At 47.5% G+C, this 27,515-nt stretch overlaps 2 protein-coding genes across 2 annotated transcripts; one reads left to right on the top strand and one right to left on the bottom strand.

Moving 5' to 3' along the window:
* Positions 1–335: 335 nt before the first annotated feature.
* neflb (neurofilament light chain b) lies at positions 336–4,944 on the top strand. Its single transcript, XM_023827001.2, has 4 exons — positions 336–1,573; positions 2,746–2,870; positions 3,316–3,647; positions 4,192–4,944. Exons 1-4 carry the CDS (start codon positions 509–511, stop codon positions 4,383–4,385), a joined length of 1,716 nt encoding a protein of 571 aa, XP_023682769.1. The 5' UTR covers positions 336–508; the 3' UTR covers positions 4,386–4,944.
* Positions 4,945–9,215: 4,271 nt separating this feature from the next.
* LOC111851767 (uncharacterized) lies at positions 9,216–15,024 on the bottom strand. The gene is made up of 3 exons (XM_023826983.2): positions 13,879–15,024; positions 12,822–12,946; positions 9,216–11,708 (listed from the first exon to the last, which is right to left on the bottom strand). Exons 1-3 carry the CDS (start codon positions 14,914–14,916, stop codon positions 10,037–10,039), a joined length of 2,835 nt encoding a protein of 944 aa, XP_023682751.2. The 5' UTR covers positions 14,917–15,024; the 3' UTR covers positions 9,216–10,036.
* Between the last annotated feature and the right edge of the window lie 12,491 nt (positions 15,025–27,515).

The raw sequence follows: 27,515 nt of genomic DNA, 5'->3' as shown, positions 1-27,515 counted from the left end.
CATTTTGCCAGGGTCGTGTTTTGATATGTGTTCCTCAGACACATCCCTGTCTCTAACAATCAAATAATGTTTCACATGTCAGAATTGCATCAGAAGCGGACTTTATGTAAAAGGGATATAAGTTAACTATAAGCCCCACAGAACAAAGTATTTGTAAATGACTTTCATTGCAATATATCAGTCCTGGGAGGTCAGAGACACCACAGGAAAAGCAAAGCATTTCCTGGCTGAAAATTATTGTGTTTTTCCTCCAGCACCCCACACCCATCTCTCTCTCTCTCTCTCTCTCTCACTCTCTCCCTCCCTCCCTTCTCTTTCTCCCATCTTCTCACGACCAGAGCAGCAGCAGCCTGCCGCCATCGATCTGCGCTGTCAGTCATCCCCAAATTGCCTGCGTCAGAGGTCTCGGCGGTAGGTATAAAAGGAGCGCAGGGCTGCAGCGGTGGCCAGCTTGGGGACACGCAGCAGAGCCTCACACACCACACAGGGCCCCTCAGCGCTAAGCACCATGACTTCCGTCGGCTACGATCCCTACTTCTCTTCCTACCGGCGCCGCTACGTGGAAGTCGCCCCACGAGTGACGGTGCGTAGCAGCCCGGCCGGCGTGTGCAGGTCCACGTACTCCAGCTACTCGTCCCCGCTGCCCTTGACTATCACTGGGCCACGCCAGCACTATGGCCGCGGCTTCTCCACCTCCACGTCGGCCTCTCTGTCCCTGCTGGGCTCCACCCCGGAGCTGGACCTCAGCCAGGCGGCCCAGGTGAGCTCCGAGTTCCGGACGGTGCGGATGCAGGAGAAGGTGCAGCTGCAGGACCTGAACGACCGCTTCGCGGGCTTCATCGAGCATGTGCGGGAGCTGGAGCAGCGCAACCGCGTGCTGGAGGCGGAGCTGATGGCGCTGCGCAGGAGGCACGGCGAACCCAGCCGGCTGCGCGCGCTGTACGAGCAAGAAGCGCGTGAGCTGCGGACCGCCGTCGAGGATGCGCGCGCTGATAACCAGGCCGCTCTGAGCCGGCGGGACCACCTGGAGGCGGAGCTGCGCGGGTTGCAGGGCCGCTATGAGCAGGAGGCTCTGGCCCGCGAGGAGGCCGAGGCCCAGCTGCTGGAGGCCCGCAGGGGCGCGGATGAGGCAGCGCTGGCCCGCGTGGAGCTGGAGAAGCGCGTCGAGGCGCTGCTGGAGGAGCTGGCCTTCCTGAAGCGCGTCCATGAGGGCGAGATCGCCGAGCTGCAGGTGCAGGCGCAGTATAGCGCGCAGGTGTCCGTGCAGTCGGAGGTGGCCGGACCGGACCTGTCAGCCGCCCTGCGTGACATCCGCGCCCAGTACGAGCGGCTGGCGCAGCGCAACATGCAGTCGGCTGAGGACTGGTTCCGCGGCAAAATGAGCGCCATGGCGGAGAACGCGGCACGCCACACCGATGACATCCGCAGTGCCCGTGACGAGGCCGGTGAGTACCGCCGCCTCATCAAGGAGTGCAACCTTGAGATCGAGGCGTGCCGTGGGGTCAACCACTCCATGGAGAAGCAGCTGCAGGACATCGAGGACAAGCAGAGCAACGAGATCGCTGCCATGCAGGTCAGTCTCTACTCTGTATCTTACTCACCCCTAACTGTCCCCTAAGTGCCCTTTCCTGATCCCTAACTGAACCCCAACACTGTCCCCTAAGTGCCCTTTCCTGATCCCTAACTGAACCCCAACACTGTCCCCTAAGTCTCCTTTCCTATTCCTTAAGTGAGCCCTATCTTTCTTCCTTAAGTGAACCCTAGCTCTATTCCTTAAGTGCATTTTCTTGTTCCCTAAGTGCACTCTGCTGTTCCCTAAGTGAGCCTTAATCATGTTCCCTCAGTAAATCCTAACCCAGTTCCTCATATCAAATCAGACCAGACCACTAATTCAGAACTTTTCTTAGGCCTCCCATCCGCAACTGGAGCGCGGGGGTTAGGGTTCCCATGGAAACCAGTACCAAACAGTGTTGCTTTCATATCATATACTGCCACGGATTGAGCCGGACAAGTCTGTCAGTGGTGTCACCATTGTGTGTCATAGCGAAGATTAAATTGGACAGCGAGCAGCGCAGTACACGTCTGCTCTGGTGGCTGGGCTCCCGCTGGACAGGGAGCTCTGCAAGGGGCTCAGGTTACAATGCAGATAACGAATGCTGCATTCGCAAAAAAGGGGGAGGCTGGGAGAGACAATGGGTACGACCATCATTCACAGATGCTGCCGGTATAGAATCTCTACTGTCAGTAAATGTAAGAATCAGACACCAAGGTAGCGATATTCCTCTATGCACTGGCTTTGATCTATTGATAACACTGAACATGGAAACAAGGTTGATCCTTTTTTTTTTTTTACTGTGGAGATGCAGACTCCAGCACAGAATCAGGGGTTGCTGGTTTCAGTCCTTTTTCAGTCCTGTTGAATTTTTAACATGAATCCATCATGAGTTAGGAAGATTCTCAGCATGTTAGAACTGAATCACGGTCTGTTAGACACCTTAAACGAGTCATAAAGACTCCGTGAGGAGAGGCATAGCATCGGATGATGACTTTCTCACAAGACTGACCGTCAAGAGTCATATCTATCCAAGCAGGCAGGTAGGATGGGGAGAATAGCGTCTAGAGGAGGTGTAGTTAGTGGAGGTGTAGGTCTTTCGTCTGGGTTGTGGTGTGTCTGGGCAGGAACTCGGGGTCATTGAAGGGCAAGGGCTCTAAAGACACCCGTCCGATGTGGTCTTATCCTGACAGGAGGCAATCAACCAGCTGGAGAACGAGCTGAGCGCCACCAAGAATGAGATGGCCCGCTACCTGAAGGAGTACCAGGATCTGCTCAACGTTAAGATGGCTCTGGACATCGAGATCGCGGCCTACAGGTGTGTGAGCAGGCCTTCTCACAGGAGACGAAAATCCGCAGCCCATAAATTCGCCTTAATGGCTAAGCGAGCACAGCAGGCGATAGCTGACAACATGATAAAAACACGCTGTCACTTCTCGACAGAAACAGCCTCGTTATCACAGGCAATGATTATATTAATATTACAGCCACTAATGTTTTGTAATGTGTTATGATTGCAAATCTAACTATATATAATGATAACTATACTACTTCTGTGTCACCTACCACCCACATACCATCCACTTCTATGGAATATTCCTTGCTGGTTTTACAACACACCCATGTAAAGTGTCTTAGGGTGACTCTGTTTTGAAAGGCGCTATATAAAAATAAATTGAACTGAATTGGTATGGCAGTAGACTGTTGCCTAAGTACTAAACCCAACTTATGTAATTCTCTCGCCTAACCTAACATTCTCCCAGGAAACTTCTGGAAGGAGAGGAGACCCGCTTCAGCGTGGGCATGGCAGGGGGCATGCCAAGTGTCTTCTCCCAGAGTGTGTCAGCCGTACCCTCCTTTGGCCGCTCCGTGTTCTCCCTGCAGTCCAGCGTGAGCTCTGGCGCCCCCTACATGCTGAGCTCACGCCTGCTCAGCTCCTCCTTCTCCTCCTCCGATGAGATGGTCATCTCTGCCAGCCAGGCCCAGCGTGCAGAGGCTGCCCCCCCCACAGAAGAGGAAGAGAAGGAGGCAGAGGAGGAGGAAGAGGATGAGAAAAAGGAGGACGAGGCAGAGGAAGGGCAGGAGGGAGAGGAAGGTCAGTATTATGCAGAATGTCACGCGCAGCAGGAGGTCACAAACTAGCCAGTCATACAGGGTCAAATGGTACAGATAGTACAAATGTTAGAGTTATAGATCAGTGTTTCCCAACCCAGTCCTCAGGGACCTTCAGACAGTCCACATTTTTGCTCCCTCCCAGCTTCCAGCCAATGAAAAACTCCAAATACCTGGCATTGGTGTGTTGAGAGCCAGGAGAGAGCAAAAATATGGAGTGTCTGGGTGTCCCTTAGGATTGGGTTGGGAAACACTGTTATAGTCACGTAGTGGGTAAAACACACTCAAAACGCAGCTCAAATCTGGAATGCGAGCCTTTGTTGTACTGTTCAGTGGGTAATAATCATATTTATTAATTATAGAATGTCACAGACTGTCTGATGTTCCATGTTAAAGTGAAGCATTAATCATGTAAGACAAATCAGCTAATATCTGGTGGCAAAATGAGGCAATGGAGTCCAGACACTGTGTCAGCACTGTAGTCTTAACAGGGTCACTGCATTCAACTGGCTGTGCTCTCCTGGCAGGCAGCGAAAAGGGCGAGGGTGAAGGCAAGGACGAGGAGGAGGGGGAGGAGGAAGCCGGAGAAGGAGAAGGCGACGAGGGCGAGACAGAAGATGCCGAGAAGGAGACAGGGAAGGAGGAGAATGGAGAAGTGGCCGGAGAAGACAAAGGGAAAGAAGCGAAGGATGACAAGCCAAGGAAGACAGAGAAGGATTAAGCAGGAGGTCGTGTAGACATATCATTCTCAACCTGGCCCCCGGAAACATCAGACAGTCCACGTTTTTGCTCCCTGCAGGTCTGGGAAGGAGCAAAAACGTGGACTGTCTGAAAGTCCCCGAGGACCGGGTTGGGAAACACTGCTGTAGACACGGGATAAACCTCCCTCCAGCAAGAAAAAAAAAAGCTGTCTGAGAATCCAGTTCACACGTGTGCTAAAAACTGAGGTGCTCCATGTCGACAGAAACGTAAACGTACAACTGAGCCCGCGAGGTTGCCTGCAAAGATACAGAATGGCTGCGAATCATGGCATTTAAGGTCTATGTGATGTTTGCTAACTGAGCAGTGAGCATGGTGAGTGTGCGACGGTGCGCGAGTGAGGTCTGTGTCAGCCAGTGTCCTGCCAGGGGGGGGGGATAATGTGCTTTGAATGTGTCACCACAATTTGCCTATTAAACACAACTGTGTTTGATGTACAACTGTATCAAAATGCCTTAGTCAAATGCTTCCACTAACAACCTATCATGTACGGAATACAAATAAAAACAAATACCTGCTGACTGACTTTCTTTTGCAAATATATGTACATACAGGCAACAGAAAGATACATGATACTTTAAGGAGAGACAGGAGTTCTGATTACATTTTGATATGTCACATTTAGAATTAATCTTTCGCTACAATTTTACCTTAGTTTTAATACAACTACAAATTCCAAAAATGCACGAACGAATGAATATTTTGACATTGCACATCTTGCACAATATGCTAGCAGAAAATTGCACACATTTCCCAGCATGCTCTGGGTACCTGGGCTTCCTAACCATAGCATTGTAAAGACTACCCGAGGCGGATATTTTGAATGAGAAATGTGACAGTATAGGTGCTGTCTAGAAATGTGCTTAAATCAAAGCTACATCGCATTGAAGTAACGGACCGAGGAATAATTTCATTCATTCAGCAATATGTTCCGAGCTCAAATTGCAAGGTTGTAGCATTTTTTCCTCAATACACAAGATCTCAAGAGCCCAAGGTGGCAGTTCGGCATCATGTAACATCACCATTAATCTTCTTTGTTTGGTTTCCAATCCGTTTACGGGGGAAACATATTGAGCTGTAAATCTGATGACTTTATATTGAGCTGTCGCCTACTCCCTGTCGCGGTGTAAGTGCTTAAAGCTGCAGAAAGTGGTACGCAGCAGAGCCGGTCGTACCCAGGACAGCAGAGGCGGCTGTACCCAGGACGGCAGAGCCGGTCGTACCCAGGACAGCAGAGGCGGCTAGCGATGCATGAATCTTATGCGGCCGCATTCTTGCTTGCTGACATTTTATAGCCACAACATTCCCAACGTCGCAATAATTCCTCCAATTCCCTGCTGAATAGACGGTAATATTGGCGAGTTTGAATTCACCAATGAAGGTCACTTTGGACTTGCGTGAAATGAAGCAGACCTGAACCCTTTGTGAAGGGGCCTCTTTTGGGGATAAAAGGTGCATGTTATTTTCACGGGTATTGTTACCCTCATCCTCAGCAGCTGATTGGGGGGGGGGGGGGGGGTGGGGTTAATGTTGCAGACTCAGTAATGGGTGTCAGCACCGAGAGTCCCACGGGCTTCACGCCCGATCGCTGGTGACATTTGAGACGTCTTGGTGCTTGACCCTCCTCGACAGCTGAGTTTATGTTTCCGCAAAGGCTGTGATGGATGTTGGGATGCTTTGGCGGCGTTTGCGTGTTTAATGGCCGACTAAGGAGACAATGCCCTTACATCTTCGGGGGGGGGGGGGCAGGGGGGGAGGGCTGTGCAGAGACCGGGCTGTTAGCTGGGGAGGACAAGTATATGAGCTTAGAACTTGCCTCTACAGCAGAAGGTTGTGTGTTCAAATCCAAGGATACACCTTTTGTTTTGAAACATTAAGCATGGTACAGTTGTTTTGTTGCTTATTATACAAAATATGGTATATAAATGTAAAAATGTAGGAGACTCATGAAGTCCTAGTAGGGTAGCCTGTCACGTACCCTGTTCAGTGTTCAAGCTGGATTTCCCCAGGAAAATGCATAGATATTTAAGGTCTGCGCGTCTAACCGGACGACAGCAGTGGCGAAGCACCTGTGTGGCGCCTCTGTATGCAGACAGCGTGTCCGTCCCCATCAGCACAGCGCTCTGGAATCGGCGCTGAGAAACGGCAGCCGAAGCAGAACGCGGTCAAGAGCATCGACCGGTAGCCGATAAATCCCATCCACCAGCTGGCAGGCGGGAGGCTCAGTGGGTGGCGCGTGACCCCGCCCCCCTCCCGAGGTGACCCTTTCCATGGCAATATCTCTAAGTGCTTGGGGCTGGGAGTGACCCTGCACCCCCAGTCCACCTTAAGACGGCAGACCTGGATGGGGGCCGGGGGGGGAGGGGGGTCACATTGATTTGCTCAATGCGCTCAGGCTGCGATTGAGTGGGGGGAGGACGTTTGCTGACTGGCTATCGCTGGCATCGCACGGTCTCAGGGTTTTGCTCACTCTATTTGCTCTTGCATTATTCAGTGGCTCTGCAGACGTCTCTGGCTACGGTTACTTTGCTCAAGGGTGCATTATCCTGGGCTCCATTTAGTGCTGCTGCCTTACCGTTACAATAACTCACCTTCATGGGTGGAAGCTGCCCTGATGGTGCTCGGCCAGCCCACTTAATGGGGGCCTGACCTCCTATCACGGAGCTTCTGTACCCTTCTGCTTCATGGTGGGACGTTGGATGAGCGGTCAGAGCAGAACCATGGCCAAACATTGATTAACATTCAGCAAAATAACCGGAAGAGCCAAGCTCATCTGCTACCTTACAGGATGATGATAATGTACGTGGTGCAGAGGGCTGGATGCCCAAGGAAAGTGTTGCTTTCAGCTTAATCTGCATTGCCCTGTCAGCTTGGAATTCCTGAGACATCAGCCCAGAGATCTTGTTCTCAGTGCTAATTGCTCAGTCACCGATAAGGCAGTGATCATTGAGCTGAGTTTGCAGTTTGTGGTCGTTTGATTACTGAGCAGTAAATATATAAAGGCAACATTAGTGAAGGGTTCTTAGGCATATCAGAGAATCTATAGAGAAGACAAAACATTCAAAATATATAAAGTGATCCCCCGCTATATCGCGGTTCAGCTATCGCGCCCCACTATATCGCCGATTTTTCCCCGACGTAACACAGTTCTCTGCGATGTGCGTATATATACATATACATTACATATTATTACTATTATTATTATTACGTGACTGATATCCTTAGCCCGACATCCACATATCATATTTGTTTACAAAATGTGTTTTAATAAGTTTACATGTGTTTAAAGTATGTAGGAGAGGTATTTTAAGGCTTAAACTATAAAAAAAAAAATGTTTATTTATATGATCTTTCTATATTGCGGATTTTCACCTATCGCTGATGGGTCTGGAACGTAACTTCCGTGATGGGGGGGATCACTGTATGAGCAAAATACATAAAGTTAAGTGTTAAAATTTTTCTAATTTTTCCCCAGGGAATGGGCTCAAAACATCAGCTGATGCTATTGCAGTTTGGCTCCCGCTGGCATTAAATTAATGCAGCAGATATGAAATGAGCCGACAAAGCAGAATAAACCAAGAAAAATCTAATTAGCTAATGCTAACACAGGGCAGCTGCCATCAGCCAAAATTAAATGTAGAATTAATTTTTAAAAGGAACAGTGGTGCCCTCACCTATCAGCATTATGGGTTTGAATCCCACCAGCGGGGTTTACATTCTCAACCCATTTTCACACTCCAGGTTCCAAAACATTTCAATGAATCTAACTGGCATCTCCAAATTGCCCACTGCGTGTATCTGTGGGCCCTGAAGTTGAAGACTGGAATCCCAAACAGGGAGCGGCTCCGAGGATAGTGCTTCCTGGGATAGGATCTGGGCCCGTGTCTGGGATAAATGATGGGAAGATGGGTGGATTATTTTTAAATGTATAAAGCATCAATTAGAAAACCATTTATCATGTGCAGAAACCTTTCTTAAATGTTCGTTCTATTCTGATGTAAAAGTTAAGCAATCCTTGTTACTTACAAACAGAAGAAATAACAGCAAGCTAAACGTGTGACAGAACTCAATATTTAATGCAAATCCAGGAAACATGCCAGAAACATAAGTGGAGCAGCTGGTACAGAACAGGCCAGATGACAGAACTCTGCAGAAAGCTCAGCACAATCGGCCTGGGCAAGTGGATCTTGTGCAGATTTGCTGGAGAAACAAATGCAGTGATGATTTATGACTTATATGCCACAATTGATTGTTTTTTTTTTTGATGGCAAGCTTTTCAGTTTGCAAGGATAATGCAATGGAAATCTATAAGCAAATGGAGGAGAAATTAAAGCTGAGTAACACATCAGCTCATTTGCCCTCTGATATATTCATTCACTGGGGGCGATTCACAGACTCACTGGGGGAGAATTATTAACACGTACAACAATCCAATGCAATTTTTATATGAGGAATGCCAGTGGTCCAGATTACATAATAAAAAGTGATAATTTGATAAGTAAGTAATTATTTTAATGCCAAACCATATGTTATATAGTGGTTTAACAAAAACGATGATTGTGATGCCGTTTTTTGAATTTGTTCATGTCATCAACTTAAGAGAGTGATAAACAGAGATAGATAATTAGACCGATTCTCGTCTTCCTCATGCATAGTTTGTACTTATTCATATTTACAGCCAGAACTTCAAGTAATGACTGTGACCTTAATGCTTTAATCACTTGTCAATGGAAAACGAAGAAAAAAAATTACTATATTGTGGTGAAGATAATAACGGGACCACACACAGGGATGATTGTGAGTCATTTCGATTGACGTTTATTGAGCAAATGCCATTGAGAAACTGTCAATGAAACTTTGAAATGGGTGGCATACTTTAGCACCTTAGTTGAATTCACTCTGGAGTGAGGGTCATTCATATGCATCAGCGTTTCTCGTTGCTTAAATGTACATTTTATTCTTTAATGTAGTCATGAGGTAAAGAGAACAGACAATGATAAACTGCATTTTTAAGGCTAGGAGCATTAGATTTTTCCTGTCATTAGTCGCTTCGGTTTGTCTCAGAATAATCCTACACTTCAATCGTCATGTGCCCTTGTAACAATACGGTTATTACAGTAACCATCATCATTGCTAAATATTTTTGGCTCAGTAAATTCTTTGCATATGTTGACTAAATTCAGCTATAACAGGAACCAACCCCCCCCCCAGTTTTTCCTGCCCCACTCTTGACAGCACAGCTCAATTCAGATGCATCTGACACACTGGAAAAATCCTCACCCACACATACACGCACACACACACACTGCTCGCGTACACACACTTGTAATGCTGGAATTGGCCCTGCTGCGATGTTGGGGGGGGAAGGGGTGTACCTGTTTGACAATTGCATGCAGTATCCCCCACCCCCATATATTGCACAAAGATAATAAAAGGACTCCCCCTTCAGAAAACCCCCGTCAGCGGCACAGGGCAGAGCCCGTTGAAAGCTATCACTCGTCATGCACTTTTGTTCAGCGTGTTGTACCTTATGGCTTTCGCTACGTATTTTAATATGCTCTCGATCAGGCGTTAAAGGAGGGCTCTCGTCCTCTCCATGGCTGGACAGTACCCTCACTGTGTTTCAGTGACCTGCTTCACCTCGTGGGTGATCTTTTCTACTTTCTTGGTGGAGACTACTTCCTGCTGGAGCATCTCTTCCGCCTTCTTCGTAGTCTCGGTGACTGTGACCGATGTGGTGACATGCTTGGCTCCACCGTCACCATTGGTGACAGTCTCCACCTTTTCGGTGATGACGACCTTCTGGTTACTGCCATCGCTGGTGGGGCTCTTGTCTGTGCCATTGGTCACCACTTCTTGTTTTTCTGTTCCGGCTTTTTTCTCGTCCTTTTCAACTGTTCCATTGACAGCTAAGTCTTCCTTTTCAACTGCCTTTCCTGCCTTTTCTTCTTTACCTTCTGAATCACTCTTCTTATCTTCCTTAACTTCTGAACCACTCTTTTTGTCTTCTGAATCACTCTTTTTATCTTCCTTAACTTCGGAATCACTCTTCTTGTCTTCTGAATCACTCTTCTTGTCTTCCTTAACTTCGGAATCACTCTTCTTCTCTTCCTTAACTTCTGTTTCACTCTTCTTCTCTTCCTTAACTTCTGAATCACTCTTCTTCTCTGCCTTAACTTCTGAGTCACTCTTCTTCTCCTCCTTAACTTCTGAATCACTCTTCTTGTCTTCTGAATCACTCTTCTTGTCTTCTGAATCACTCTTCTTGTCTTCTGAATCACTCTTCTTGTCTTCCTTAACTTCTGATTCACTCTTCTTATCTTCTTTAACTTCTGAAATGCTCTTCTTGTCTTCCTTGCCTTCTAGTTCACTCTTCTTATCTTCCTTTGCTTCCACTTTGGGAGCCTCACTCTTGGCTACAGGCTCCTCCAATTTCTCTTCCTTTGCCTTCTTATCTGTTTCATCCTTTTCCTTGATATCTTCATCTGCTTTGTCTTGGTGTTCCTCTTTCTTTTCTTCACTTGTAACTTTGCCATTTTCTGTGTCTGCATCTTCTTTGGCATCACTCTTCTGGTCCCCCTCATCCTCTTCTACTTTTTGCTCCTTCTCTCCTCCTTTTTCCTTCTCCTCTACAGTGCTCTCCTCCTTATCTTCCTCTGTTTTTTCAGGTGTGGCTTCTGCTTTGGTGGCTTTTGTGGACAACACTGTCTCCTCCACCACAGATTCTTCATCATCCCCTTCTTTCTGTTCCCCCTCCTCTCCACCCTCTGCCTCTTCCTGATCCTCCTCTGCCTCTTCTTCCCTCTCCTTGGAATCTTCACCCTCTCCCTCCTTTTCTGCTTCATCTCCAGTTTCACCCTCTCCTTGCTTGTCGTCTTCTCCTTCCTCTTCCTGCTCCTCCTCTGGTGGGCTAGAGCTCACTGCAGCTTGAGTGGTGGCCACCACCTCTTCTTCCTCTGCTGCTTCTTCCTCCTCCTCTGCTGCTGCCTGTTCCTCTTCCTTCTCCTGCTCTTCTTCCTCCTTCTCTTCACCAGCCACCTCCTCCTGCTCAGCAGACAGCTCCTCCACAGCCTGGGCCAGAACTTCATCCATGTCCTTCTCGTCTTCCACACGGGTCTCCTCTATGATCTCCTCCACAAACTTGTGCTGCACTTTCAGCTTGGGGGCTTCGGCCTTGGCCTTAGGGACCTTGCTGGGTATGACCGGCTGACGGTACGGGAAAGAGGGGCTCACGATGCCTCCAGAGAAACTGCTGAAGCGAGTCTCCTCCCCTTCTAGAAGTTTCCTAAGAAAAATTAAAAGAAACTTGTTTTTAAATTATGCAAAAAAATTATCAGTTTTATCAAATTAATAGTAAATGTGTAATGTTCACATAAAATTTCTATATTTAAAAACTTTTTATTATATGAAGTAATAACTTTATTATTATAAACTTCTATACTTTTTGTAACATGTAAAGTTGAAGGTTGATATACACCAGGTTTCAGTAAGTAATTACACTTTGTAAGCCAATTCATTTCATAATGTAATTCCGATTCTGCAATTTTCATTCTGATACTGAGTATGAATTAGTATGAGTTAGTCAAAAGCATAGAAATGCATTTTATTAATTATTATTGTTAATGACTATTTAAATATGTATTGCAAATGCATATTCATTGTTATTAAAAATGTGTCTTAGTTACAAGCATAAGTGGGATATAATTAACTAAACTTTTTCTAGTTCTCTAACAGAAATAAATACATTTCTAACAGCCAGAAAATTGAGTGTTTATGGCGCTGCAAAGACCGCGATCAGCGTACTGATTAGGTGCATGGATTTATGACCGCAGACGCAGGCTACACCCCTGAAGCATTTCCGAACAAAAAACAGGAAATCCGCATATATAAATGCATGCTCATAAATGCTGTGCGGGTGGGGTTTGAAAAATAATGAACTATAATTAATAAAACCATCAAACGTCACAGGTAAATGAGACAGAAAGGATTTTAGGCTATACTCTCCGAAAAAAAAAGTCTGTAATATTGTGAGACATACTGTTGTGTAGCATCGTGGCCCCGAGTGGCGGCGCCAGGGTCGGGTTAGTGAGGCTTAAGAACCGAATGTTTTAGAAAAGCCACGAATCTTTTTAAATCATGTTTTGTTCGTTATATGTATAATATGGAATTAGTTGTCATTAAACACCAAAATCATTAGCCGCGATGGACATGGAGCTAATGTGTTTTGAATGGAACAGACGGACAGAATTTAATCCTACTTTAAATCTTGAACTCCGACTCATCGACAGGGTTCTGGGCAAAAGCCCCGGATCTCTCCTAAACCTAGAACGGCCTCTGGTGGCTACAACTAAAATGAGATATTTTTTGAGCTTTGTAAGATCACTGCTGCTTGTCTGACCTGTACGCCGCGATCTCGATATCCAGAGCCATCTTGACGTTGAGCAGATCCTGGTACTCTCTCAGGTGTCGGGCCATCTCCCATTTCGTGCCCTTCAGCTCGTTGTCCAGCTGGTGAATCGTTTCCTGATTGGAAGCAAGGTGAGAGCAAGGGCAAACGAACGAAGCATTATTCTTAGGGAAACAATACAGCCGAACACGCCAGTAAGAAGCATCAATAGGCTATACAGCGGTGTAAATGCTTAATATGAATTTCAAAAATCTTTCTGTTTCAGTGCAGTTGTATGGTTGTTTGTACGTATAGGTTATACTTTGCTGTTATTATTATTAATTGTTTGTTTATTGATTGATTGATTGATCTGCTGTTATTCCTAATCGATAACGGGCTGTCCAAATGCCTGCAAGCGTGATTCAAAAATGACTGCGGCAGTTTCGCCGTATCCCAAGCGCCCTAAAGATTTCCCCGGGAAATCTAATGTAACATCGTTCTGTGCGCCCTATTCAGCAAACAAATACAAAGTTTGTAGCCTATAAGGATAGAAAAAGGAATTTCATGCGCAACTTTAAAATTCCATGCACCTGACCACTCAATAACGAATCTCATAATGCAACAAAAGCCGCCTCGCTCGTAAGTGTTTTTTTTCGGGCAGCACTGCTTAAAATGGTGCACAGATTACAGTCACTTAAAATAAAACCTGTTATTAAGAGATCGAATCATAGGTACACGATGTTTTAACATTAGGTTTTATGTTTCTCTAATCTAGAAATTGTGTTTGCAAAAGGACATTTACTCGATTAAACTTACTGCTGGTTGTCAGACGATTATTTCGATCATCACAAAGAAAAATAAAAAAATATTTTCTAGCCATGTCTATGAACTAAGAGTAACTGCAATAAATTCACAACATAACAAAGTTACAAAAACATTTTGGAACTTTCCGTTACATTTTGACGCATTAACAGTTGCGGTATTTTTTTCTCTAGTAGATATTGCTTAATTATATGAACAAATCAAGTATATTAAGATACGCCTATATACTCCTCTAAGGTTTAATTACCTGCAGACTGGCCAGATCGCCGTTATGCCGCTGCTCAATGTCAGTGAGCTGCCGTTCCAGTGACTCTTTTGTGCTACGGACGGACTCCAACTCGATGTTCTTGGTCTGTAGCTGGCGGCGGGAGTCAGCAATCTCATCCCGGGCGTTTTTGATCGCATCCTTGTTTTGTTCGGCCGCTTCGGTAAGCCTGGAGTAGCGGCTAATGAACCAGTCCTCGGCTTGCTGGAGGTTCTTAGACGAGTGTCCGTCAAGTTGCGAGCGGATCTCCCGGAGCGCTTCGGTGATGTCGGTCTTCAGGTAGTCTTTACGCTCCACGGTGATCTGCGACGCCTGCAGCTGCGCCAGGAGCTCAGTCACCTCTTCTTCGTGATTCCTGCGCAAGAACTCCACCTCATCTTGAAGGGATTGCACTTTTTTCTGTAGTTCTGACTTAATCAAAGCTGAGTCATCCACGTCGCTCTTCATGGCACGGATGGCGGCCTCGGTATCCTCCCGTACTCGGACTTCATCCTGGTAGCGCTCGGTCAGCCTCTGGATGTCCTCTTCCATGTGGTCCGCGTCCAGCTGAATCTGCGCTCGTTCGCGGTGGATTTCCTCCAGCATCGCACGTAGCTCCTTCAGTTCCTGGTCGTACACATCGCCGAGCTGGGACTGCGACACCTGCTTCTGCCGCAGCGCCTGGATCTCCCCCTCGATCTCCTTGTTCTGCTGCTCCAAAAAGTGCACCTTGTCGATGTACCCGGCGAAACGGTCGTTGAGTCCCTGGAGCTGCTCTTTCTCGTTGGAGCGCTTGAAGTCCCCATTGAGCAGGGAGGACTGGCTTAAGTCAAGACTTTCCGAGGAGCTGAGCACCGCAGAGCCGAATGCCCGGACAACCGGAACGTTAGAGGCTTTTTTGTAAGACATGGACACCGGAGACGGCATTGCACGGGATCGAAACCCAGGAGAAGGTGATGCGCTGGTGCGGCTGTAGCTTGTCCTGGAGTCGATCACCCTCCTATAAGTAGGGTTACATATAGAATCTAAAGTATAACTCATCGTGTAAAGCCGGTGTTGGGGACAGCGTGCTGTGAAGATGCGGAGACGCCGAAGTGTGGCTGATGGTCGGTGGGTGGCTCTCACAGCGACTGCAGCTCTGCTCACCTCGCACTTTTATACTTGCTAGCATAATCGCTAACAGAGCAAGAACATCTGATTGCTCTGCAAAGACAATCGATTCGACCGAGGGGGAGGGATTGTCCCCCTTCGACACTTTTCCCACTTCATTTCTTAGTTTCAGTGCAAAGCCATAAGAAAATAAATTGCATGATGGGGATGAAAAGAAATTAGTGAGAATCAGAAAAATACAAGTTGCCTCTTAGTAGCCTATGCTTAAAATGTTAATAATTTAACAACGATTCGCGAGTAACTCCAAAATATAGAAGTAAAATATAACCACAGAATATGCCACATTTTGTGTTTGTTAGGTTAAGAGTATTAAATCTCACACCAGCGAACTTAATTTGAAGAATATACGATGCTATAGACTTAATTCATGGTGTTGCGTAGTAGCCTATTATAAAGAGGCCGGACATGGAGTTTCTAAACTAACTACTCGTAGGCTAGTGTCTGAAATGTTTCAATATAGAATACTGAGGAATTATTAAATAATGTGTATCTTTATTGATGCAACATAAAAGTGTACGTGTATAACGATAAAACGTGTAATAAGGTAATGCGTCACTTCGGATATCAAGACTAGGGGTTTTAAAGTAGGTTCATAAGGTTCAAACTAGGTCCCATATGGCATGTGAGCTTCGCATTATAGGACAATATTTCTCATTGTTTTGTTTCATTCTATTGTGCCAGTCAAGGGGCTGTGCATTAAACTGGTCCCAACGAGGACTGCAAGTATAAGGAGGGCAGTAAAAAGGAAGGCCTGACCGGTGCTTTAAGCTAATATGTAGATTATGACCAACTTATAAGCAATCGATGCCTAATAGATGCAATTAATCGTTAATCTTAATAGCTGGTGCTTTGGCTGTAAAATATGATGTATGAGTTATGACGTATACGACCATAGCTTTAAATGTGGTGACTGCAAAGATCGCAATGATAGCTGATTTTAGCCTACTGGAAAATGAACTTCAGCACCTGGACAGCTCACTAAACGAAAAAGAGAGGTTCAAAGACAGCGAATGTCTATCAGGCGATTATCAACCCTAATATCTAATATAAACCTATGTAAAAAAAAAGGGCATAAACGCGTCGAAAGCACAAGGTTATGAGTAATTATAATAATGTTTCCCCCCTTCGGGGCTTGTTAAACTATGGGGACGTGACAGTTTCTCAGTTCGATGTCGCTGTGCCGCCCACGCTTCACCCATCCCCGGACACCACCCTATACTGCGGCTCTACAGCGGCCACGAAGATCTTCGTGATATTTATTTATTAATTCAATGCAGAAAACAATGACACGTTCACAAGGTAGGTAGGCTACATTAAGACACCACAGTGGGGGATCGCCGTTAAGGGATGTAACTTTTCAATACTATACGAAAACGAAAAAGGCATGCAGCGCTGATTTTTAATTGAGAATTTTAATTGTGCAGCACTGAAGCGGTGCCTTTCTATGTACATAACTAAATCAAACCGTTTAAATGATCCCATCTATTCCTTCGTTGTGATTCGGCGGAATTCTTTACTTTGTAATAGTTATTTTTGCTACGGCAATATGTTTTAAAGCCGAGTTAGCAAATGTTAACACAAATGCAGATAATTTATCATGGAAGAAGACGTAAATTAAATTAATGCCATTTATCTTCGTCTAAACTGTCTGACAGATAATATATATTTTAACAATATTCAATAGACTATGAAATGTCTCGTGGACTTTTGGACTTCGGATACTCTGCTAACGCAGACGATTTAATGTAACTTATATAAATCCATGGATTTTATAATTTAAGAAATAAACTACATCAACGTATAAATTCAAGCATAAATTAAGCTGCAATGACCGGGGTGAGCAACTGCTGATTTAAGGCATAATATTGAAAGCGAGAATCAATTAAAAAGAAAGAAAGAAAAATCTATTTAAAACACTGAATCTGTAAAAGGAACTACGGTTTCTCTGGCAAGAATAACAGAAGTAAGAACAAGGATCCAAAATATCTTTAGGCAGAAGTCCAGATGTTTAACCACTACAACTGTTTTACAAATTACCTGACAAATTTAAGTTTAGCAATGCAAATCCCATTTCTTAGAGTGAACATTGAAAAATATAGTTAGATTTTATTCACTAAGCTGTAATTTGGCACTTAAGACTGTAATAAAACGATGTTTCAACAAGGCTTAATTAATAGTTAATAATTAATTAATTATAAATTACACTGAGAGCAATTAGATTAATAGACAGAAATCTAGCGGATCGATTCTTTACAGGGTGATATTGCAGAATGCGTCTTGAGTGTCTCCCAAGTCCTGGACAGCTTGCATGTATCTTATGAACCCCCAAAAAAGGCAGAGGTTGACTCATATGACTCAGCAGGAAGACCGCGAAATTACAGGGGAGGAGTCTCAAGCCTGACAGTCGGGCACTCTCACCTCTCACCCACATTGTGAGCTTTGACAGGCATGACGATGGACACCCTGTGTACTGTCCCTTCACACAAGGCCCCACACAGCAGCTCACATTGTGGGCTTTGACAGGCATAATGATGGACACCCTGTGTACTGTCCCTTCACACAAGGCCCCACACAGCAGCCCAAATACAGTTGGAGCACAATTATGAATTCCCAAAAACTTTCGAGAAAATTGTTGTTCAGAAAACCAGGTGCATTCAACAAGAGGATTCTAGTGTCAGGGTTTTTAAATTTTGTGGTGAATAAAGAGACAACTAACACAGTGGGTAACAGGTTGAATCTCATGAGGAAAATCCTGTTTCACCTTTGAGCAATAAACAGAACCCAAATATCTTCAGAAAAAAATAATTCTCATAACCATTAAATGTATACATTTTAAGTCAGTTGCTTTGTGTTTAGCTACTTGCTCAGTAGCTAACAAAAATCAAATTAACCACATAGAATCCTATGAATGCGGATTTATATTAGCAGAGGTGTAGAGATTTTTGGCCCTGGGAAAGCATATCATATTGGGCCCCCAACCCAGAGCAATCCAATTATGTTCCAGATTTTTTAAGGCCCCTGTCGCTCGGGGCCCCTGGAATCGTTCTGACTGTCCGCCCCTTTGCGGCACTCCTGGATATCAGCAGGGAGGGTTTTAGCATCAACAGCACACCACTTTGCTAAAGGCTGCCTTGCCCCAGGCCTTGGATACTTGGGTAATCTCGACAGTACTCTCTGGATACTCGGGTAATCTCGACAGTACTCTCTGCAGCCCACAGAACAATCTCACCTCTTCTACAGGTCTCAGGTGGTTGCTAAAGACAGAGACTGTAAAAACACATAGGCAGACATAGGCAGACAATCAATATTGCAAAGTAGCCCTGCTTTAAGGTTTCATAACTTAATTCTTGATGGTATAACCTTTCATTGTTTTGGCCATTAATGCATATAGCAGCCATGTTTGCGATGACTTTCAAAGTCTACTTCAATCGAACCCCCCCCCCCCCGCTCGGGCCCCATACCAGTAACTTTGAAGGCACTCCTGCATATACTTCATCTAATGGCTTCGGTAAAACATGCTCACGTGTCCTGGAGGGACTGGGAAAGACTTCCTTTACTGACGGAGATGAATAAGCAAAAGTGAGCTCGTGGGACAGGTATTGATGAATCGCCGCTATGTTTGGCACCTACTAATGAGAAACAAATCGTACAGAGAGAGAGAGCGAGAGATGGAGAGCCTTGGAGACAGAGAGTGAGGCAGAGAGTCAAAGAGATGGACGTCTATCAAAACTGGTGTCTTTCAAGAAGGACAAACTGGTGACCAGGATATTTGGCTTTGGCCACCAGTAGATTTCAGTCTGTTTTCCAGTAACACTCAGCCCCATTGCTGCATGAATGTCACTCATTTAATATGGTTCAACAATACTCAAAGTTCGAACGCAAAGCAGATATGAGTAAATGTGGTTTTATTTTTAATGTGCTTATCCACTTAAATCCCTGGGAATCCAAAAATAAAATGTACATATTTTTATGCATCAGATGAGTAAGAATCAACGGTGACTTTTAGGAGACCGTCCTGTATAGTATGTCCGTACAATTTTAATTTTTTTTTTGTCGATAAATTCAAAAATATAGAAATGACAGGAAAAAGTGACATGAATGAGAAAGGAAAACGAGACAAAGTGTAAGAGAGGAGCTGACTAAGTGGTCGTCGGGATCTTCAGGGAGCCCGATGGACGAGCTCCAGATGAGGCCGGGTGTGTGTGCAGGTGCAGGCAGCTCCTGGGCTGAGGTGAGCACAGGGGGCGCTGTGCCAGGCTCGCTGCGCTTGGCCTTGCTGACCGAGCCCTCAGATGCCCTCCGGTCTTTTCCGCCGCCTGTGACAGGTTGCCTGATGGTTTGGCTGGCGTCTGCTCCGCTGCAGAGTGGCGAGGCGTGCTTATGGGGCCGTGGCCTAAATCGCTGCCCCGGCGGCTCAGTTCAAACTCTGCAGCACAGTCTAAATGTAGGAGCACAGTGTAAACGGCACTCAGTGGGTCTGAATTAGTGTCCTCCACTATTAAATTCATTGGGTGCATAAGATGTGCAACCTGCTTATTGGATGGAATTACTACATTTGTAGGACGTGAGTTCTACTGCCCCCACCTGGAGAGGTTGGGAGGATTTATTTTAGCGCAGCCATTGAGGCTTCAGATGTGTAGTAAATGTCATTTCTCAGGGCAGATCCAGCTGTCTGGTGGGGCAGCAGTAAGTTACAATGTGATGAGGCAATTTGATTTGATTTACTTGACGCGTGCTGTCTGCTCTTGGCACTAAATTTCCATAGTGCAAATAAGCAGATATTTACATTTGTCGCTGAGGTTCATAGAAAAAGAATCTAACAGGGAGAAGCAGAGAGCTGAGTATCCCGTGAAGTGTGATACAAACCTCAGAAATGGTATTCAATATTTAATGGAGAAATGTACGCTGGAGAGGGACTGACAGATCACTGTAAAGGCTAAACAGCAAGATGCGAAAGTGATTTGGAAAGCAATCAATAGTTAAAGTCAGCTGGTTCTGCAGTGATGAGAGGAGGCAGGGCAGGGCAGGACAGAAGGAAGACTTTGTGCAGTGATCCCAGGCATCTAAGAATGCTCATATATGTATACTTATTATGGTAGAGTGAATGCAAATGCACACAGCATTGCAGGGAATTGCTCCAAGAGGGGAAATGAAAAGAACCGTGTGATGTGGACATGGGGAGGAAGTGGAGAGGACTTCATTTATAGCTGTGTGCCCGGCCCAGGAAGTCAGAGGGAAATAGCTGTGTGCCGAGCCCAGGAAGTCAGAGGGAAATAGCTGTGTGCCCGGCCCAGGAAGTCAGAGGGAAATAGCTGTGTGCCCAGCCCAGGAAGTCAGAGGGAAATAGCTGTGTGCCGGACCCAGGAAGTCAGGGGGAAATAGCTGTGTGCCCAGCCCAGGAAGTCAGAGGGAAATAGCTGTGTGCCGAACCCAGGAAGTCAGACGGAAATAGCTGTGTGCCGGACCCGGGAAGATAGAGGGAAATAGCTGTGTGCCGAACCCAGGAAGTCAGGGGGAAATAGCTGTGTGCCGGGCCCAGGAAGTCAGAGGGAAATAGCTGTGTGCCGGACCCAGGAAGTCAGACGGAAATAGCTGTGTGCCCAGCCCAGGAAGTCAGAGGGAAATAGCTGTGTGCCCGGCCCAGGAAGTCAGAGGGAAATATCTGTGTGCCCGGCCCAGGAAGTCAGAGGGAAATAGCTGTGTGCCCAGCCCAGGAAGTCAGAGGGAAATAGCTGTGTGCCCAGCCCAGGAAGTCAGAGGGAAATATCTGTGTGCCCAGCCCAGGAAGTCAGGGGGAAATAGCTGTGTGTCAGGCCCAGGAAGTCAGAGGGAAATAGCTGTGTGTCAGGCCCAGGAAGTCAGAGGGAAATAGCTGTGTGCCCAGCCCAGGAAGTCAGAGGGAAATAGCTGTGTGTCAGGCCCAGGAAGTCAGAAGGAAATAGCTGTGTGCCCAGCCCAGGAAGTCAGGGGGAAATAGCTGTGTGTCAGGCCCAGGAAGTCAGAGGGAAATAGCTGTGTGCCGGACCCAGGAAGTCAGACGGAAATAGCTGTGTGCCCGGCCCAGGAAGTCAGAGGGAAATAGCTGTGTGCCCAGCCCAGGAAGTCAGAGGGAAATAGCTGTGTGCCCAGCCCAGGAAGTCAGAGGGAAATATCTGTGTGCCCAGCCCAGGAAGTCAGGGGGAAATAGCTGTGTGTCAGGCCCAGGAAGTCAGAGGGAAATAGCTGTGTGTCAGGCCCAGGAAGTCAGAGGGAAATAGCTGTGTGCCCAGCCCAGGAAGTCAGAGGGAAATAGCTGTGTGTCAGGCCCAGGAAGTCAGAAGGAAATAGCTGTGTGCCCAGCCCAGGAAGTCAGGGGGAAATAGCTGTGTGTCAGGCCCAGGAAGTCAGGGGGAAATAGCTGTGTGCCCAACCCAGGAAGTCAGGGGGAAATAGCTGTGTGCCCAGCCCAGGAAGTCAGAGGGAAATAGCTGTGTGCCCGGCCCAGGAAGTCAGAGGGAAATAGCTGTGTGCCCAACCCAGGAAGTCAGGGGGAAATATCTGTGTGCCCAGCCCAGGAAGTCAGGGGGAAATAGCTGTGTGTCAGGCCCAGGAAGTCAGAGGGAAATAGCTGTGTGTCAGGCCCAGGAAGTCAGAGGGAAATAGCTGTGTGCCCAGCCCAGGAAGTCAGAGGGAAATAGCTGTGTGTCAGGCCCAGGAAGTCAGAAGGAAATAGCTGTGTGCCCAGCCCAGGAAGTCAGGGGGAAATAGCTGTGTGTCAGGCCCAGGAAGTCAGGGGGAAATAGCTGTGTGCCCAACCCAGGAAGTCAGGGGGAAATAGCTGTGTGCCGGGCCCCGGAAGTCAGAGGGAAATAGCTGTGTGCCCAACCCAGGAAGTCAGAGGGAAATAGCTGTGTGCCCAACCCAGGAAGTCAGGGGGAAATAGCTGTGTGTCAGGCCCAGGAAGTCAGAGGGAAATAGCTGTGTGCCCAGCCCAGGAAGTCAGAGGGAAATAGCTGTGTGCCGGACCCAGGAAGTCAGGGGGAAATAGCTGTGTGCCGGACCCAGGAAGATAGAGGGAAATAGCTGTGTGCCGGGCCCAGGAAGTCAGGGGGAAATAGATGTGTGCCCAGCCCAGGAAGTCAGGGGGAAATAGCTGTGTGCCCAGCCCAGGAAGTCAGGGGGAAATAGCTGTGTGCCCAGCCCAGGAAGTCAGAGGGAAATAGCTGTGTGCCCAGCGCAGGAAGTCAGGGGGAAATAGCTGTGTGTCAGGCCCAGGAAGTCAGGGGGAAATAGCTGTGTGCCGGGCCCAGGAAGTTAGAGGGAAATAGCTGTGTGTCCCGGACCCAGGAAGTCAGAGGGAAATAGCTGTGTGCCCAGCCCAGGAAGTCAGGGGGAAATAGCTGTGTGCCCAGCCCAGGAAGTCAGGGGGAAATAGCTGTGTGCCGGGCCCAGGAAGGTAGGGGGAAATAGCTGTGTGCCGGGCCCTGGAAGTCAGAGGGAAATAGCTGTGTGCCCGGCCCAGGAAGTCAGAGGGAAATATCTGTGTGCCCGGCCCAGGAAGTCAGAGGGAAATAGCTGTGTGCCCAGCCCAGGAAGTCAGAGGGAAATAGCTGTGTGCCCAGCCCAGGAAGTCAGAGGGAAATATCTGTGTGCCCAGCCCAGGAAGTCAGGGGGAAATAGCTGTGTGTCAGGCCCAGGAAGTCAGAGGGAAATAGCTGTGTGCCGGACCCAGGAAGTCAGAGGGAAATAGCTGTGTGCCCAGCCCAGGAAGTCAGAGGGAAATAGCTGTGTGTCAGGCCCAGGAAGTCAGAGGGAAATAGCTGTGTGCCCAGCCCAGGAAGTCAGGGGGAAATAGCTGTGTGTCAGGCCCAGGAAGTCAGGGGGAAATAGCTGTGTGCCCAACCCAGGAAGTCAGGGGGAAATAGCTGTGTGCCGGGCCCCGGAAGTCAGAGGGAAATAGCTGTGTGCCCAACCCAGGAAGTCAGAGGGAAATAGCTGTGTGCCGGGCCCAGGAAGTCAGGGGGAAATAGCTGTGTGCCGGGCCCAGGAAGTCGAGGGAAATAGCTGTGTGCCGGACCCAGGAAGATAGAGGGAAATAGCTGTGTGCCGAACCCAGGAAGTCAGAGGGAAATAGCTGTGTGCCCAGCCCAGGAAGTCAGAGGGAAATAGCTGTGTGCCGGACCCAGGAAGTCAGAGGGAAATAGCTGTGTGCCGGGCCCAGGAAGTCAGAGGGAAATAGCTGTGTGCCCAGCCCAGGAAGTCAGTGTGGAAATAGCTGTGTGCCCAGCCCAGGAAGTCAGTGTGGAAATAGTAGTGCTGTAGTTCTCGAGACCGGTCTTGGTCGCGTCATACATCGGCAAAGAAATGTCCGAAAATGTCCGCGAAGTCTATAGCATAGTTATAATTCAAATAAATTAGGTATTTTACATTGATTAGAAAGCACGGTCTTGGAGGTGCAAGTCAATCTGGAGGCTCATTCTCTTCAATTCAAAGCAAAGGATCATTACATAGCTGTATTCATAGCTTACCCGAGGCCTCTGTCCCTGGTATAAGAGACTTAATATGAACATCTTTCTGGTACATCTCTTTCCCTTGACGAGGTCTGATAAAATGGTTATAGGAGAGGATTGCTGAGAATATTATTTTCCATCAGGTCTCGTAACTATGACAAATCTGGGAGATTTTAAATGAGAGACATATGGACATATGGACAATATAATTAAAAAAAGATAACATGAATTTGATTTAACGAGTAATGACACTTTACAACAATGCCTTTTTTCTCTACAGTTGATCTGGGTAATGTGATGTCGATTCTAGCCCTAGTCTGTTTTCGGTCTTGGTCTTGGTCTCGCCTTAGTGTGTCTTGGTCTTGGTCTTGGTCTTGGTACCCTCAAGCAGGGGCGCCGTAAGGGGGAGGAAAGCTAGGACGATTCCAAGGGCCCCTGAGTGACAGGGGCCCTAAAAAATTAGGAAAATAACTGGATTGGTTTGGACTGGGGGGCCTAATATGATATGCTTTCATGGGGCCCAAAATCTCTAGCGGCGCCCCTGCCCTCAAGTCTCGGCAGTGTCTTGGTCTTGTTACCCTCCGGTCTCGGCAATGTCTTGGTGTCGGTTTAGGCGGTCCTGACTACAACACTAGGAAATAGCTATGTGTCAGGCCCTGGAAGTCAGAGGAAACTAACCTCAGTCCAGAAATGAAGAAGGGGGCCAGAATGAGTGACATATTCACCTAATCTGACCTAAGCCCCCCCAACTTACATGTATGCCTCTGGGAGCAGAGCTAAGAGATCTGGCCCTCCTGACAAAATGTCATCTTGGCCTCCCCACCAGGGTCCCCACTGTACATTTTGGGGGGGGTGGGGTGTTCCCGATGGTAAAACTTGGGGGCATAATGTTTCCCCAGCAAATAAATTATGATTTTTTTTTTAATTCCAGGGCCCCTGTAAAGTGCTGGGCTCCCTTTAATCTCCCAGGGTATCCTTACCCCTGCGACGCCCCTAGATGCCTTCTTCCATGTCCATGTGTGAAGTCCTCATGTTCAGTTCTACGGGTGATGTGTGTAGGACCTGCTCCGAGCAGAAGCATGAACGTTACTCACCATAACTTTCTGTCCACTAAGTCCAGTTTTTTTACCTCCGGTTTCTGGGCTGGCGCCCTGCTGCACAGTCGTGAATTATTCACAGCGGCTTCCTGCTTGCACGCGTCCTAAGGGGCATGGAGCGCTAGATGAGCCTCCTTCCTCCCCCCAGCCTAGTCAGAGAGAGAGGAGTCAGTATTCTCCCAACGCCAGACATGACAGCACAAATGATATTTCCATGGACCTACCGGTAGCGTGACAGAAATAGGCAAGTTACTCCCACCAAAGTTTTTATCCGGATCATTCTGGCAGAGAGCGGCAACGCTCTCCTGCGTCAAAGAAGACGTGTCTTCGGAACAGCAGGTTTGATGCATGTCTGGTAAATCATTCATGAGGAACCTAAACATCCTAAGCAGCAAGATTCATGAAATCTACTACTACACATTGAAGCCAGAGTTTTAATACACAACATAACTCACACGGCCTACTGCATTTTAGACATTTACTAGAACAACGGCTGCTTTATCCTGTGAACATTTTCGGGTCATGCTGTCTCAGAACGCCACCCGCTATTAGTCTGAATGCGAGTTTCTTAACTTGTCCGTCTTATTAGACGACATTATTTGTTCGAGATGATGGATGTTTTGAACCTGGCAGTCCGATCCCAGCAGAGATGAAGATGTGGTGCTGGAGGCTCACATCACGGACCTTGATGATTAAGCAGAAAAGAAAAAAGCAAGCATCAGTCAAGTCGATGGTGTGGCTTGCAAAATAACCTTCATTCAGCGGCGGGGGTGTGGTGTTAAGACATGGGGTTACTGCAAAAATACAAGTGAGCACAAGGACAAATTAAAGGTCCCTTTGCAGACACATCTAAATCACCCCTCTCTCCCTGCCTCTATCTTCATCTCCATTTTAGTCTCTCCCGATGTTGGTACAGAAATACTCCCCAGCTCCTTTGGATAATGCATCCTGCCCCATCCCCCCCCCCCCCCCCCAGCACAAACCCAGTGACACTAACAGGCTGCCCAACACTTGTCCTATCTTGCCAGTGACGGGCCTGGCACAGTAATAGGATTTACTGTCCAAGCGAGCGCTCGTTTTGGCGATCAGTTGATGTGATCACAGTAAAACACTCAAATTGATCCCATGCGGTGATGTATGTGACCACAATGTCCCAGTCCCACTGGCACAGGGCTGTACAGCATACATCAGACAGAAACCCTTGGAATAGATACACTGGCAAACAGCACATGCCTTATAAACTGTTTAACGTTTCTGGACATTTTTCCTGAAGTAATCTAAGGTCTGTTTGAACATTTAAAAGCCCCTAAAATTTTTATTCTGATCATTCCTGGTCACAAGCCCAGGACGGTAACTCCTGTTCTGCTTGTTGCTCTGTAAATCTGGGCCCGTAATTCAAAAATATGAAGTGTGCCCATAATTAAAACCGCGCGTTAACAGCCTTGGTAGGGTCGGGTGATATTCAAGGTGGGGGGGGGTGCTGCCGCCTCCATGGGAGATCTGCAGCTTTGTTGGGGCGTGTGTTGATGATGTCATATCGACTGTTTGTGGGGTCTGCCTGGTGGGGGGGGGGCAGCAGTTGCATGCGTTGGAGTTCTGCAGTTCCTCTGCAATGCATCAGAGGCTCCACACTCATTTCCCCTCCCCCTACCTCTCAATCTCCCCTTGCTCGACCCCACCCCCGACTAGCCAGGAGGTCACACGTCGGCAGCACCGAATCACAACATCAACGGTGTGTCAGGGCCCCTGGGGAGGGGGTTTCAGTGTGAAGCGAGGAGGGGAGCGGCGAGGAGAGAGAGGACTGCGTGCGCCTACCATAACTCACCCACCAGCTCCTGCTGCGTACCCAGAGACCTTTGCCAGCCAGCAGGCACAGGCCAGCGGCTGCTCCTCTCACAGTGATGATCCTGGATTGAGGATCCTGTCAGCTACGCTACGCTACGTTAGTCAACAAATATTCTCCAGTCGTTTGAGCAAAAATGCAGGGAAATGGTTGTACAGATAAATACCCATTTCACGGCTACTAATGTTTGTGTTACATCTAAATTGGTTCAGTTACACGTGTCACCAAATCAAATAAGTGTAAATAAATGTAAGCGCATCGGTTTCCAGAAAACTTACACCCAGGATATTAAGTAGCAGAATTTGTTAATGCGTGTGTGACTCATACCGTATCGCCGCTCTTGTGTGCCGAGGAGAAACATTTGAGGAGAAGAAAATCATGACCCAGGGGGTTTCCAGGGGAAGACAGGCGCCCACCCCCCACTGAGGACAGCGCTGATATTGCCCTCCCGCTCTGTCGAGATTGGAAGGACAGAACAGGCTTTATTTATTTATCATACCTGATGGATGTGACCCCCGTCGAGGGGAAAATCTGCAGTACAGAGGGGGCTGGCAGAATTTACCAGCTGGAGAGTATGGCAGTCCTCAGGGTGATACCACATCAGCGGGACCCGGCACAGCCCCCCCCCCCACCTGATGGGGGCTTGGAGGCTCGTCTGGGGAGGCAGCTTCTCAGCATTCCTGTCAGCCGCGACCCAATCGCCTCGGGCTCTGGTTCTATGCCAAACGTGGCGCTCAGCGGAGATCAGACCGCAGTCCCGCCTCTGGGGACCACTGGGCGACCTTCTAAGTCTTCCGACTGTTGGACCGTGCTGGCATCTCCTGTAGCATTGCGGCTTCTCTGGCACCATTCCGGGCCTCCAATAGCATTTCGCCAGGGGGGGACAAGAGGTGGAGATGACCCTGGCCTCACTCAGCTGTGGTGGGCTTAGAGGGCCGACTGGGTGAGTTTTTCCAGTGGCTTAATTTAGAATGTCGAGGTCAGCTAAGGGGGAACGGACAAGGCAATCAGCCCTCGCGAAACCTCAGACGCCAAACGGAC

This window comes from Paramormyrops kingsleyae, chromosome 2, assembly GCF_048594095.1.
Source record: "Paramormyrops kingsleyae isolate MSU_618 chromosome 2, PKINGS_0.4, whole genome shotgun sequence".
Lineage (NCBI taxonomy): Eukaryota > Metazoa > Chordata > Actinopteri > Osteoglossiformes > Mormyridae > Paramormyrops > Paramormyrops kingsleyae.
The sequence above is the reverse complement of the archived record's forward strand: the minus strand, read 5'-3'. Positions and strand labels throughout refer to the sequence as shown.

Excerpts from the sequence above, each read along its gene's own strand:
- neflb (XM_023827001.2), top strand. The coding sequence starts at position 509 with ATGACTTCCGTCGGCTACGATCCCTACTTCTCTTCCTACCGGCGCCGC. Across the intron at positions 2,871-3,315 it reads ATCGAGATCGCGGCCTACAG|GAAACTTCTGGAAGGAGAGG; the intron begins GTGTGTGAGCAG and ends ACATTCTCCCAG. Across the intron at positions 3,648-4,191 it reads AGGGCAGGAGGGAGAGGAAG|GCAGCGAAAAGGGCGAGGGT; the intron begins GTCAGTATTATG and ends CTCTCCTGGCAG.
- LOC111851767 (XM_023826983.2), bottom strand. The coding sequence starts at position 14,916 with ATGAGTTATACTTTAGATTCTATATGTAACCCTACTTATAGGAGGGTG. Across the intron at positions 12,947-13,878 it reads GCGATCTGGCCAGTCTGCAG|GAAACGATTCACCAGCTGGA; the intron begins GTAATTAAACCT and ends GCTTCCAATCAG. Across the intron at positions 11,709-12,821 it reads ATCGAGATCGCGGCGTACAG|GAAACTTCTAGAAGGGGAGG; the intron begins GTCAGACAAGCA and ends AATTTTTCTTAG.